Source organism: Salvia hispanica, chromosome 1 (assembly GCF_029641045.1).
Source record: "Salvia hispanica isolate PSC_SH4W2 chromosome 1, Shi_PSC_v1, whole genome shotgun sequence".
NCBI lineage: Eukaryota > Viridiplantae > Streptophyta > Magnoliopsida > Lamiales > Lamiaceae > Salvia > Salvia hispanica.
Window position 1 is genome coordinate 10295562 of NC_142692.1, and position 13616 is coordinate 10309177.

At 35.0% G+C, this 13616-nt stretch overlaps 2 protein-coding genes across 4 annotated transcripts; one reads left to right on the top strand and one right to left on the bottom strand.

The window, feature by feature from the left end:
• Positions 1-2048: 2048 nt before the first annotated feature.
• LOC125223211 (dolichol kinase EVAN-like) lies at positions 2049-8341 on the bottom strand. 3 transcript variants are annotated; one of them, XM_048126239.2, is made up of 14 exons: positions 8310-8341; positions 7762-7874; positions 6835-7041; positions 6570-6674; positions 6275-6345; positions 6107-6184; positions 5782-5996; positions 4743-4932; positions 4577-4642; positions 3549-3637; positions 3345-3459; positions 2742-2793; positions 2561-2661; positions 2049-2464 (listed from the first exon to the last, which is right to left on the bottom strand). In XM_048126239.2, the coding sequence occupies exons 5-14, from the start codon at positions 6296-6298 to the stop codon at positions 2351-2353; spliced, it is 1044 nt and encodes a 347-aa protein (XP_047982196.2). In that variant the 5' UTR covers positions 6299-6345; positions 6570-6674; positions 6835-7041; positions 7762-7874; positions 8310-8341; the 3' UTR covers positions 2049-2350. The 3 variants fall into 3 exon arrangements, with proteins under 3 accessions (XP_047982196.2, XP_088919088.1, XP_088919089.1); XM_089062962.1 differs by lacking the exons at positions 6835-7041; positions 7762-7874; positions 8310-8341 and having other exon boundaries at positions 6130-6184; positions 6570-6633; XM_089062963.1 differs by lacking the exons at positions 6570-6674; positions 6835-7041; positions 7762-7874; positions 8310-8341 and having other exon boundaries at positions 6130-6293.
• Positions 8342-8918: 577 nt separating this feature from the next.
• On the top strand, positions 8919-11497 carry LOC125218699 (uncharacterized). Its single transcript, XM_048120437.2, has 4 exons — positions 8919-9077; positions 10163-10356; positions 10953-11101; positions 11182-11497. The coding sequence occupies exons 1-4, from the start codon at positions 9026-9028 to the stop codon at positions 11273-11275; spliced, it is 489 nt and encodes a 162-aa protein (XP_047976394.1). The 5' UTR covers positions 8919-9025; the 3' UTR covers positions 11276-11497.
• Positions 11498-13616: the final 2119 nt, after the last annotated feature.

Below are 13616 nucleotides of genomic sequence, written 5' to 3' on the forward strand. Positions count from 1 at the left end.
ACCTAAAACTTTTTATACTAAACTGAAATATTGATAAAACATTTTATATGCATAGTGATTACCCCCAACTATATATGCCAAATTGTTATCTGTCAATGACTCAAAACCCAATGTATGATTTCTCATATCAATACGGAAGCTTGGGTTCGGGAAAAATTTAGTTAATTTGAAATTATCAGATAGTACTCCACTTGTTTTAGTTTTGGCAAGTAAAATGAAATCTGCATGATGGATCGACCAGACATTACCGACGAGACAGAATTCTCTATTGCCATGTGGCCAGGTATCTACCCAAAACAGAACTATAAAGTGAAGGAAGTATAAGTCCAAACTCTAAAATACTACTCCATTTCTATGGCTGAAACTATCCCTATATGTAAATGAGCTGGGAAAGTGCAAAAGGTGTCACAAAAGTTCGAAACCAAATTAATTAGAAAATTCACTTGCACATTTGCACACATGTACACTTGGGGCGCAAATATGCCACTAGGCACTTCGGCTCAAACTAGGAATGTCACTTTTGAAGTGAGCTCGAATTCTTGTCATCAAGACATGGATATGAAGAATTTGTTAGGCCATGAACCAAATTTATTATACTTATCCAGAACCTGAAAAATCTTAAAGAATCAAGACAAATCAAGGATAATCTTTCTTAAAATAAAACGTTGTATTTGTATTGTAGATTAATTTCCTTGTAAACATTGTACTCTCTCATATAGGAAGGACTAATTAGAATGGTGCATAGTATCTTTTGAGAGCAACAAAAACCATTCTTGTGCAATGTGTTTCTCTACAATTTCGTCATTTGAATCAAGACTAACATGATATTAGAGCAGGTCGTCAACCATGGGTCAAATTTAACAAACCCCTTCATTATATCTAGAGTGAAAAAAAAAAGTTAATTGCTCGATCAGTATAATTGGATTTTATATTTAGGTCAATTCGATAGAGGGTTAGTTTAATTGATAACCACAAAAGTCCAACTCCTACAAGGTTCAACTTGAAGGGTTCAAGGGAAGGCACCGGTAATAAAACTAAAAGTAAAATATAACTATGTCATCCCACCTCAATATAAAGAGAGAACTAAAACAACTCTATAAGTCTTATGGACTTCTTTTCCTATCACCAATTGGTTTTAGGATGAAACCCTATGAATTTCTATCATTAATATCTTGAAATCGTTCAAAATTCCTTTATTAGAAACAATGGGGAAGACGGGGGCCTTTCATTAAATGTCACCAAATCACTGTTCAATCAATCATCTCTCATCTTATTTTGCATGTGTTCTTACAAATTTCATTGCAGAAAACATCATTTTAACAGATGCAGTTGGTGAATTAGATAATTTATTCCCCTCAAGGTTTCTTGGGTTTTAACATCTTATTACACTCGTAATGAGTGTTATTTTCATTCTAAGGTCACAATTTGAGGTAGAAACAGAGCTCGGACAAAGTTAAAACACAAAAAGAGTCGGATGCTTCCACTCGATAGAGTGGTGAGTTTCGACCATAGACTCAATTGAGTCACATGGTGAAATCATTCCAAAGACTTCTACTCGGTCCAGTGGTGCCACACCACATCACACTCAACCGAGTGTTATGTAGTCGATTATCCTAGTAGGTTTCACTTGATCAAGTGATATGTGCTATCACATATCAAACAGTCGAATCATTTGAGCGAATACTTTCAGAGACTCCCACTCGATTGAGTGGTGTGTCACAACACTCCACTCAGTCAAGTGGCGCATAGCAGTTGTTGAGAATATGGGTTAAATTGGAGTGAAAGAAGAAGAGTTCAATTATCCAAACTCCATTTTGGAAACAAACCACCAACTTAGTTGAAAAGCACCAAGAATTCTACAATTTTTATTATATTTAGTGTATTCGAGATTAGCATGTGAGGCTAGTCTTTTTTAGCTGCTCCTAGTATGTAGTAGAGTGCAAATTAATATATTTCAGAATGCGGCCTAAGTTTTGTGCAAACTTTCATGAGCATAAGTGAGTTAAAATATCAACAACTATGAGTTACACAATGTGGTTAACAATTGGTGAATAAAAATCATGGCACGTTCTTATACAGATTAAAGTAAACTGGGTTACATTCTCGGCAGTCGTGTTGCTTCCACGTAGCATATGTTAATTTTGACTCGTATACTATATAAACTATTTGTACAGCATACATTCCATCTATACCTAAAATGGAAAGAAGTAAGAACACATGTCTATATTTATGACCGGTTTACGCTATGTTGGTATTAAATACAGGAAAAAAGAAGCTGACTTATCTGTGAAGTTGTGTATGATTAATAGGTGAGGCTCTTGCACGTCGAACGTTGCTTTCTTGTTGCATTTTATAAACAGAGTATGCTATAGAAAACCAAAGGTATGAAGGCATTATCAAGCTGTGCTGTGTAGGCCTCCAACAGCCCGCTCGTGGTTACAGCTACAATCAAGGAAAACCAGTGCTGCAAAAACATGCACCACAAGTGCAAACGGCCATGAATGCGTGAAAAAGTAGTGAGCAAGTTATATACAGATATATGCAACAGAGAGAGAGAGACCATAGTGAAAATGTAACCAGTTGCTGCTAAAAGTGGGAGTAGAACAAAGCAAGCAGCAAGAACAGAAGTGATGCCAGCAGCAGTGCCTTCGATTGTTTTCTCTGAAATAACAAACTCACACGAGTTAGTGCAGAAAAAATAAGTTTACATAACACAGAGGGAAGGGAGATGGAGAAAGTACTTCCAGTCTTGCTCCACCGAAGAACTCCATACTTGTGTCCTACCATAGATGCCTTATATAACCACAAAACAAAACATTCAGCACAAGCAAAACAGTGGTAGGAAGTCATCCACACTATTTAACTCAGTAATTGAATGAATCTTCGTCTTCCATTTTTCCTTTTCTTTGTTGGTCACTACAATTCATTATAGAGAAGAGAATATTCAAATATAACAAGTTACAACATTCTACACTGAGAAGCAAACCCACAACACGTATTCTCAACAGAAAGTGACACAATGATTTATCAGCAGTTACAGACGTGATAAGTTGCATCAACCACCAGAATACTAGAAAACTCTGGTAATTGAACTGGTATATTTCTAAGATGGATGGTTACTCAGCATTAGTCAAACTAGAGTATATAGCACAGGGATTACTGGCATTGCATGAGCAAACAAGTTCAACTTTTCACTAGATTACTTGTAGATGATTCTTAGGGTTTAGGCCCTAAACCCTAAACCCTAAACCCTTTAAAGAATCAAAATTGCATATCAAGTTAGAAATTCAAATCAAAGATCATAGAAACAATGTCAGCAGCCAAAAGAGACCATATGAGTTTACCATTGTATCTCCAATACCAAGACTCAGAATTCCAGCAAATGGTGCAAGTGGTCTATCAGTAAAACCAGAGGACAACCATATAGGAATTGCGCATCCCAACAACAGTGAGAAGTGGCTGGATAGAGAGATAAGGCAGGAATTGAGTCAATCAATATGGGACCCATATGGTATATCAATTATGCAATGTAGCCATTGATCACACACCTGACAATAAGAAGATCAGAATCACGATGATCTGTAAACGCATTCATAAATTGATGCACTAGATGACCTAAGGGCCAGATTTTCCGTATCTGCACAGTAAAATCTAAGTTAGTAAAAAACAAGGTACAACAATAAATGATATAAGCATAAACAGAATTATTTATAAATAAGCCAGAGGGCCAACATATACAAAAGAAGCGAACCAACTTGCATCCCCCCTTTGCTTAAAAGTATCACAGGTGAAAAAAGACCCAAGTTGTGAAACTCATGGAGAGGTAGCTCAAACAACACCACAGTCAATTATAGATTGCAGTATTAAGAGATGTAGAAAATTTCTGTCACCTATGATTATATCCAAGTATCATTCCCATGAGATGAAGACTATGTATTTCTAGTTTCCAAGATAATGGCATGTTTATGGTTTCAAATGAAAAAAAAGGAAGTGATAGTGAGGGACAATGCATAAATTATTTCCACATGGGAAAGACTCAAGTTTCTACTCCTTGCACCATCACCAAACATCATGCAATCAAAGATGGAAGATCTATGCAAATTTATACTCCCTCCGTCCCTTAAAAGTTGAGACAAAACTTTTGGACACGGAGATTAAGAATTTATATTAAATAAATAGAAGAGATGAAAAAAGTAGGAAGGATAAGAGAGAGTAAAGTAAATGATGGAATAAAGTAAGAGTGATTAGATGTTTTGTCTTTTGTTAAAAAAGGAAATGACTCAACTTTTATGGGACGGACTAAAAAGGAATACGACTCAAATTTTAATGGGACGGAGGGAGTATAAAACATTGCTCAGATTTTAGAAAGATGCTGCGTATTCACTCGTTATATATCTCAAGAGAGAAACTCCAATAATAAAATGGTAATATGATGCATGAGTTCTCGGTAACTAGAAGCAAACGTAAATATTTCAGTAGTTAGTAGCTACTGAACTCCGACATAGGATTCTGCATTTCATATGACAAGAATAATAAAACCCAAGAAACTGGGAAAGTTGCTTTCATCAGGACTTACTCGAATAATTTCCAGCAAGAGAAAAACTGCCAAAGCTGCACCAAAAGAAAGATCAAGAAACTTTGGCTGAAAAAAGAAAATATAAAGCATTAACATCGATTAATTACAGGGAAATAGAGATGCAGAAAATGACAGATAAACCGAGTTTTTTTTTAACTTAAAGCACCTGGAATATAAGGGCAGGAACAAAAAGTGCAACAGCCATCAGATGATAATATTTACGAAGAAGTATTCTCTCGGTTTTACTGTTCTTTGATATGCTGTAAAACCGTCTAACAGATACAGATATGGTGACCAGCCAATAGACACATAGAGCAAGTCGATTCAGCGGTTCAGATAAAACAAAATGAATGACCCTGGCTAACAGAAGAGGTTGAGGATAATTCAGATGTTATGACCAAGATAATTCACTAAAATAAGCCAACACTTGCAATTATCCACTGAGCGAAAATAATTTCAAGTGACCAAATAGAGATAGCATATATGCTAACATGTACAGGTTATAACTCATGTTTTATAATTATTAAGTGTTTCTCTAATTTTAATATCTCATAATTCTATTGAATCTATCCTTTGAACAAAATATGATACAGCCAAATCTATTATCAGAAAGTTCAGAAGAGGATTACTGGAAAAGATTGTGTTTTCTCGAGAAATACTTTACACTTTTAAACTGAACCATTGCCAACTTATCTCATGTATGAGATTCAACTTCATCCTTTCAGAATATTCTAACTGCTTCCTGATAATTATGGAGCCCATTGCAGGTTTCTACAGTATACACATGCATTTTCCATTTAAATAATAGACACCATATTCAGTATCTCAGATTAAAAAGTTAAATTAGCTATGCAAACCATCTTTCATAGTCAAGGACTATGATAAATCGACCTTAAAAACATTCAAGGAGGAGCAAACTGGAAGTTACTTAACCCCTTTGAATTCTTGTGCGTTGTCTTCAACAATCTTACCTCAACTTTTAAGATACCAACAATGCTTTTTTTGAAGCCCTTATGTAATCACTGATCTCGAGGATTTCGATAAAGTGCTAATTACTAATTCTCTAAGCATTGGGGTTCCTACACAAGTGTCAGTTTCCCACTCTATCGTTATGATAAGACAAATACTTTATAATTTCTTTAATATGAACCAAGACTATGGAAGATAGCAGAAACATATTGAAACCATAATCTGCAGGCTACTACCAAAAAAATGGGTGCATGTTGAAAGTATGCACAAATTGCATCCATGCCGGAACTACTGCTACCAACAAAAAAGTGAGCAAAGCGTAAAAAACAAGGGATCTTCTCTTCTCATGGGTTTCCAAGTCTGTGTTGTTTCTTGAGCTGACACAGTATTCCCCCATTCGAAGAATATATTTATAGAACACAGAAAAAAGAAGGAGACCAAAAATCATTCCCTGCATCAATGAAGCAAACGAACCTCTAGTGAACAACTAACAAGATTGAATTGTTTCATCAGCTTTACTGGGTACAACTGACAATTTTGACTGTTGTCAGAGAATAATACCTGTATAATGGTGCTTATCTCACCTCTGTTGATTCCATTTTGAGTGAATAGTGCCTTCAATGACACCAAATAAGAAATCTGCTTGATACAGACTTTGATCAGTCAAAAAAGAAATAACTGGTCACCTTGTGACCATGCATTAGGAGAACTGAAGATGGTGAAACAAACTTTGGAAGCAGTATATGCCAACATGTCTCCAAAATAGATAACAATTCCAGTAGTCACTAGAAGAGATTCTCCTGCCAAGAGATACACATACAATTGCTTACTAGACAATAACAAGCCCTTTCTCACACAAACACACTCGTGGCACATGCACACAGAAAAGAATGGAATAAATCATAAGAGCACGATCTCAAGATTTTTACTTCCATGAAAGCAATAAAATTGTGAGCAACCAAACTTTCGAAACTCGAATTTTTATTATTAGTGCTTATGTAACCTAAACAATCACATAATGTACCTATAGAAGCACAAGCTGGAAATGTTTCAAGGATCTTTTGAATTAGTGCAATTGATGCCCACCCATGGCCAAGCACCCATAACGATATCAAGACTGGAGACAAGCCTACAAAAGAGAAGTGCATACAAAATAAATTAAGGAGTGTATGACAAATTTCTTCATTGAGTAAGTCCTTTAACAAAACTACCTATTTCTCATCATCTGAACAAACACGCATATTCCAAATACTGGAATGTGTATGATAACATCAAACTTGTTCACTTACCACCATATAATTTACCAGATAAGGATGCCAAGCCAGATCCAACAAAGAATATTACACAAATGGAACTATATATTTGGTTCCTTCTGGAAGGAGAGCAGATAGAAGAATTGCTCTTTCCCGGACACTGACCAATGAGGGAAAGGAAGATTAGCACAGCAACACAACTGGATGATGCAGCCCAGTACTGTGACTTCAGATACTCAAACTCTGCAGAATGCAGAAACATACAGAATGAACTAGATGATCATGAATCTATGGCATTTCAAGGATAAAATGAACCAACTATAGAATATTTGTATAATCTAAAAGTGAGAAAAATAGAGGTGACAAGAATTTCACGAGATATTTTGTGTGGATGATACATAAACAAACGAAAATATGGATAAACAATAGTGAAATTGTTGCATCACCGTTTTTTAGAAGAATAATTAATTTCATTAGGAGCTATGAAATAAAGAAACAATTATTATGCTTTATTGATTTGTACAATATATTCCTTGGATTCAGCAACCCTGCAATTGCATTTAAGTGCAACCAGAAACCCAAAACTGGAATATTTAATTTTAAGAGGGAATCCCAACAAATATGAAAAGATATAAGAGTGGGGGGGTGCTTAAAGTGAACATTACACATCAAACTGATAGCGATAGCCAATGTATCGTCGACGATGAAAGTAAGGTGTTGTCGATTACTCATGAAGAGTGATGTGTTATGCACATCATCATATATGCAGTTGACGTAGACAAAGTTGTACGTAGTAGTGGGTTTATGCAGTGAGTGGGTCCGGCAAGTGCCGAATGGAGAAAAGGAAAAGTCCATTTTGTTGTTCTTAAGCATTGTATTCAGTGAATGCTTTACATTTTGTCTGGACAATTATTCAAACATCTTTCATTCATGTTGCATTGTCCCTTCACTCCTAACACATACCTTTAACTCCAACTTGCTGCAATGAATTTTCTCTCAAAGTTTGTACCAACTTGGAGAGTAGGAGACCAGGCAGTGTGACTGCACCCAGTAGAACTCCAGAAGAAACTCCAGGCCTGTCAGCAGCCATTTCCAAATTAACTGCAGTAACAAATTGGTAGAACAAGCTTTGGGGGAAATTATGGCGAAATTAATTTCGTAAGTTGATAGCAAGACTCCATGCCCGCTCAGTTTAGATCAACAGAGACGAAACAAAAGTATCCCATTCCCAGGACATATTGATCAACAACTTCAACCTAGTATAAAGTTGATAACACATTCAGAGACGCCAAAATAAGCAAAGAACGAGTCATCAGATTTAAAAAACCAATTTTGACTAAGCTTGATCTTAAGTTTAGCCCGATGCATGATCCTAACGATATCATGAAATCCTTCCATAAGACACGCAACAACACCAGTCGAAAGCTATCCTCAAAACCAACAGCAAATAGCGTGTTCTATCCTAACACAAACCAAAATCTCCCAAAATAATCGAAATTACTAGTTTGAACCTGGTTCTAAAGAAAATAGAAAGCGGATTGGAGGCGTCGTCCGCGGATATCTCAACGCAGAGAGCGAGAAGCCTTCCGGCACGAGACTAAGAGGAATGGATGAAAGAATTCGAACAATATAGATAAACACCACCGCCCTCTCGCCGTTGAGCTGCCGCGACAGCGCCATATAGCTTCTATCGCCGGCAATTTCTTCCGATTCGATGCGGATTCCGCGACAGGGAATATTACTTTTCTTAAAAATACACTTCACAAATTTAAAACAAATTCATAAAGTACGAAAATAAAAAAGTAATTAACTGTATATTAAAAATATAAGTACTCCATATTTTAGATTTTAGATTTTGTAGGTCATAAAATAAATTTCAGAATAAATGAAATTAGATTTTTTAACGACTTAAATTCCTAGTGTAATTGTATGTATTTTTATTAGTAATACACATTTTTATTAGTACTATCTAATTAAACCAGAACTTCTTGTATGGTAAAAATAAGAATAAGAAAAAGCACATTCGATTTTACTTCTTCGGAATAAATAAAATTATGAAATGATAAAAAGTAAAAACACATCTCGGATTATAATTAGACGGACAAAATTGTAAAGTGAAGATAGTGGAGGGGCATATTTGAAAAGTGAGAAACAAATATCGGTGGCGAGGTTATACAATGCATACGAGCCATTAAATCCGGTGCGAGTATCAAAATCTAAATTGCAAATGGAGCTAACGTCGCTGAATCTAAATCTTTCACTTGCTCCCTTCAATTTCAGTAAGCCACAGCCAGGAATTCGCTCTTTTACTCTCATTCTTTTACTAATCACCGTGCTGTAACTTTCCAAACAAGATGATGATTTCATTCATTGCCTGTTGTCGAAATTCTTGATTTGATCACAAAGACATTGACTTTTGATGGGAAGGCATACTTATGATATATGCATATAAGTGAAGCATACGGCCTTGTTTCTTGATTGTTTTTTACTCCGATTGCAATCATCAATTATATTTTGAGTGTTTGTTCGGTGACATTGGCTTGAAGAGATGTGATATTGATTATTATCCAATTTGAGCAACTCATCATGTTACTTGCACAGGGATGTTTGTTGCCTAGTTCTTTTGTACACTAGAGTGGTCAGGGAATTACTAAACAAAATATTTGATATTTGAAATGATAAAGCCTAAATATTTGCAGCATTTGCTTATTTCATTTGAATGTTGTCATTTGTTTTTCTGGATTTAAGTTTCAAATATAGTTGATTATCAATAACTAAAGTTCAGATATAAAAGAAATTGTAAGTGCTTTTTTCCATGTGAAAACATTGTGATTCACTTGTCTCTACATTGCCTGATTCCTAATTTCCATAGGCTTTCCTTTTTGGACAAAACAGATTGAATAAACTCACAAACATATGATGAATTAATTCATTTGTGTCTCATGTGTATATTGGATGTATATTTTTGTCTCTGTTCATGAGATAGACCCTACAATCAAACTAATCAAATCTCCAAATCACAACCTCGAAGTTAATTGATATGCTAAATGGTGAGATGGATCTGTATTTCTCCTTCACATGCATTTTAACGCATTTTATGTTTGAGATAATAATCCTACCCAAGCTGATTTTGAACTTGTGACACGATCTATGTAGTTTCAAGAGTGCATTTGGTCCTTGTGGCTTAGTTTTACTTGGCTGCCATAGATAGAACATATTCTGCTTCTTATTTGAATGTTTGCAAATTCTTGAAACAAAATGGCATCTGCTGCAGAGTAAAGTTGTCATTCTCAATACTGGAAACTCAAACTTAACATATCTTGTATTCAGTACTTTTAGATCTGTTATTCACTTTTTTGTGCAGATTCGATAAGTTCGAAGTCCAGGGTCAGTTTTGGGTCGGTGAATGTTTACAAGGCAAAAACACGAAGAAGAGAAACAGTAAAAGTACTGTCTTCACTACCAGAAACAGCGGCCTCTGTAGCCGTGGCTGCAACATTTGTTGGTGCAGCTGCTACATTTCTTATTAGGAAAACTAAAAACTCTGAAGTGACTGAGGTATATATGTGTCCTAACTTGATATAACTGCATCTCCTTATAAGAGAAAGTTATGAGCCAAGCATTTCACATGTAAAATGTTGTACCAAAACTAATGCAATATGTGAAGGGACAGGTTTTTTTTATGAGCCTTACATTAGTCGGAGAATTTACTCCTCACATTGTCTTCGATTGAATGAAATGTCATTTTCTTTCTGTAGAAGATATGATTATTTAAGCCATATAATGATTCTTATTGCCTTAAATACTGCTGGAAACCCCTGAAAAATGGCCTCTAACATATTATCATTATAGCATACATGCTTCAAGGGACGTTTACTTAAGATATAAGAACCTATTTAGAGCATTGCATTTCTAGTTGCTTTTAGTCATTTGCTCAACAAGATAATTCCTTATCCTGATACTAAACCAAACATACAGAGTTATAATGGAGAAAGTGAAGGAACAAACTATGTTGAAGGCTGAAAAGCATCAAAATACATGTTACATTAATCAAAAGCAAGAATTGGTGGCTAAAAAATTAAATTCAGAGACTTGCATCCTATTTTCTTTACTTATGTTGATGTTCCTTTGACTGTGATTGTTGTGGTAGAAAGGCTCCAACAAGAACATGCGATGACTGTGGAGGTTCAGGTGTGTGCTCTGAATGCAAAGGAGAAGGATTTGTGCTAAAGAGATTGTCTGAGGCAAGTGCAGAAAGAGCAAGATTGACGTCACAAAACGCAGCAACTAGATACACAGCAGGGTTAGGCTGTTTGTTCCTATCGATTTTACTTGTCTTCACCATATAGCAGTAATATGTATTATCTCATTCTCTGTGGACAGGCTTCCGAAGAAGTGGAGCTACTGCACAAAGTGCTCATCTGCTCGATCCTGTGCTACATGCGACGGCCGTGGCAAACTAAGTGTACTACAATAAACAGCCTCATACAGATGGATTGGCTTCATTTGACTTAGCTTGATTGTAGCAAGGAATGAGGAATCCTGGCTGGTGATTGATCATGTATAGGTGTATGTTGAAATGTAGCTGATTTTTGCAGTACACACTTCGATTTTGAAGGTTCCTTAGAACAAATCTACATTTGTTTCTAGTCTTGGAAGATTCTTATGGATTGGAAAAAAGCCTCTCATTCTCTTTAAATTTTGTTCAAAAATTATTTAAATATGTTAGTACTAACATTTTGTTTGAAACAATATGTTAGTAATTGAAGAACATAGAATGACATCGTAGTACTGTTTTAAATTTTTATTCAGTTTTACTAAATGAGTTGGGCACCTATATGCTCTCTTTTTTATTAATTAATCACAACTAATTTTCCAACTCAATAATGTAAATTCTTAATACTCAGCTGTCTCATTTCCAATCCTTAAATATCTTGTCCAGTTAGTTTCAACTTAACATGCCACAATCAAAAAGAGTTGACTATGATATTGGAAGTTTTTATTCGCCTTAATATCTGAGTTCACTATCAACTTGAAATTAATTAATTATAGCAAATATCACAAAGAATTTCGTCATGTATCAACACTGAATATTCATCCGTCTAGTAAAATATAATACTAGTAGTATCTGAATATTCGCTATGAATATTCGCTATGGTTCGCTATTATTTTTGAAAGATTGAACGTATTAAAGGATCTTTCTATATTTTATAAATTTAATTTAATTAATAAAACCTAAATATCCAGCAATACATGAAAAGGTCCTAAATCATACTCCCTCCTTCCCAAGATAAGTGACTTGGATTCCTTTTTAGGGTGTCCCACTATAAGTGACATATTTTCATTTTTAGCAAAAAGTCATTTCTCTTACTTTATTCTCCACCTACTTTATTCTCTCTTCTCTCCTCTACTTTTTCCTCTCTCATACTTTACTCTCTCCACTTTAACTTATTTAAATACCATTCCTTAAATCCCGTGCCCAAAAGAAGTAGGTCACTTATCTTGGGACGGAGGGAGTAGTAATTACTAATTAATATACATGGAATTTCATCCAGTGTTAGTACTAGCTAGGTGTGCACGGTAATATTTCTTACTGCAGTTAATATCCATCATCATTCATATTCATATGATTCATAGTATCTCATAAGAAATACTACAAGGGAATAAAAGAAATAATAAGCTTAAAGAAGCTGAACAATTAAGCAAGAGAACATACTATTAGAATCTCATCACATATACATGGCAAAATTCATTACCAGATGAGTTGGCACATGCATGTATGCTTGATTTGGTAGATTAACCTTAGATATATCTATCTTTACAACTCAATAATGTTAATTGTTAGCTCAGAAAGATTATGTCTCACTTCCAAGAACTTTGGATATTTTACACGCTACCTAACTTAATTTAGTAGTAGTTTCAATTTTGACATGTCACTACCAAAAAGAGTTGACTGTGACCTTTGGAATTTTTAATTTAGTAAGTTGGGAGCGGGTTACGTCTAATGGAGCTGTATCACATTGAATATTCACCATGATTCTTCCACGGATTCTTTTTTAAATACTGATTGCAATAAATTAAGGAATCACCCTGGCAGTCGTTTTTATTCTTTTAGGGACCGTTTGCTAATAAAAGGAATCGACAAAATTAATTCATTAAAATGATTAATTCTCAAATTTTCAACTTCTTCAATTCTTCACCACCACAATAATAGTAGTGGTACGGAAATGGCGGGGAAAGGGAATCCAGGTCTAAAAAAAAATTAGAGAATGGGGGAATCAAAATTTCAAAAAGTGTAAAAAACAGAATAAAAAATTAATAAAACCATACCACCACTATTGAATATTCCCTTCTCTATCCTGAATTTCACAACCAAACGGGGCCTTACATTTAATTCTGTCACTTTAATTTGTGTCCATTTAAAATATAGGAGTAATAAAAATGTATTAGTACCAACGGGTCGTAGCAGAGCTGTGGTGATCTTGAGGTCACGAGTTCAAATTCCACCACTAATTGGAAAACTTTCAGCCTTAATCCACAAATCCGGTCGAGCAGGACGGGTTCGATACACCTGTAGTCAAACAAAAAAAAGGTATCAGTATATATATCCTTATGCTAAATAAGTTTTCTCCGAATATGTTACACAAAAAGTGTAGCATATCAAACAAGCTGAAATTTAGATTTTAGACCGCAATTGGATATTTTTAGTGCCTATTTTTCAAAGGGTACTATTATCTCATAAGTAGCGTGTTTTGGTAACTCTCTTTTTTTTTTTCTGTAGAGAATCTTACAGAGTCAATAATTGGACCATTTTCTCT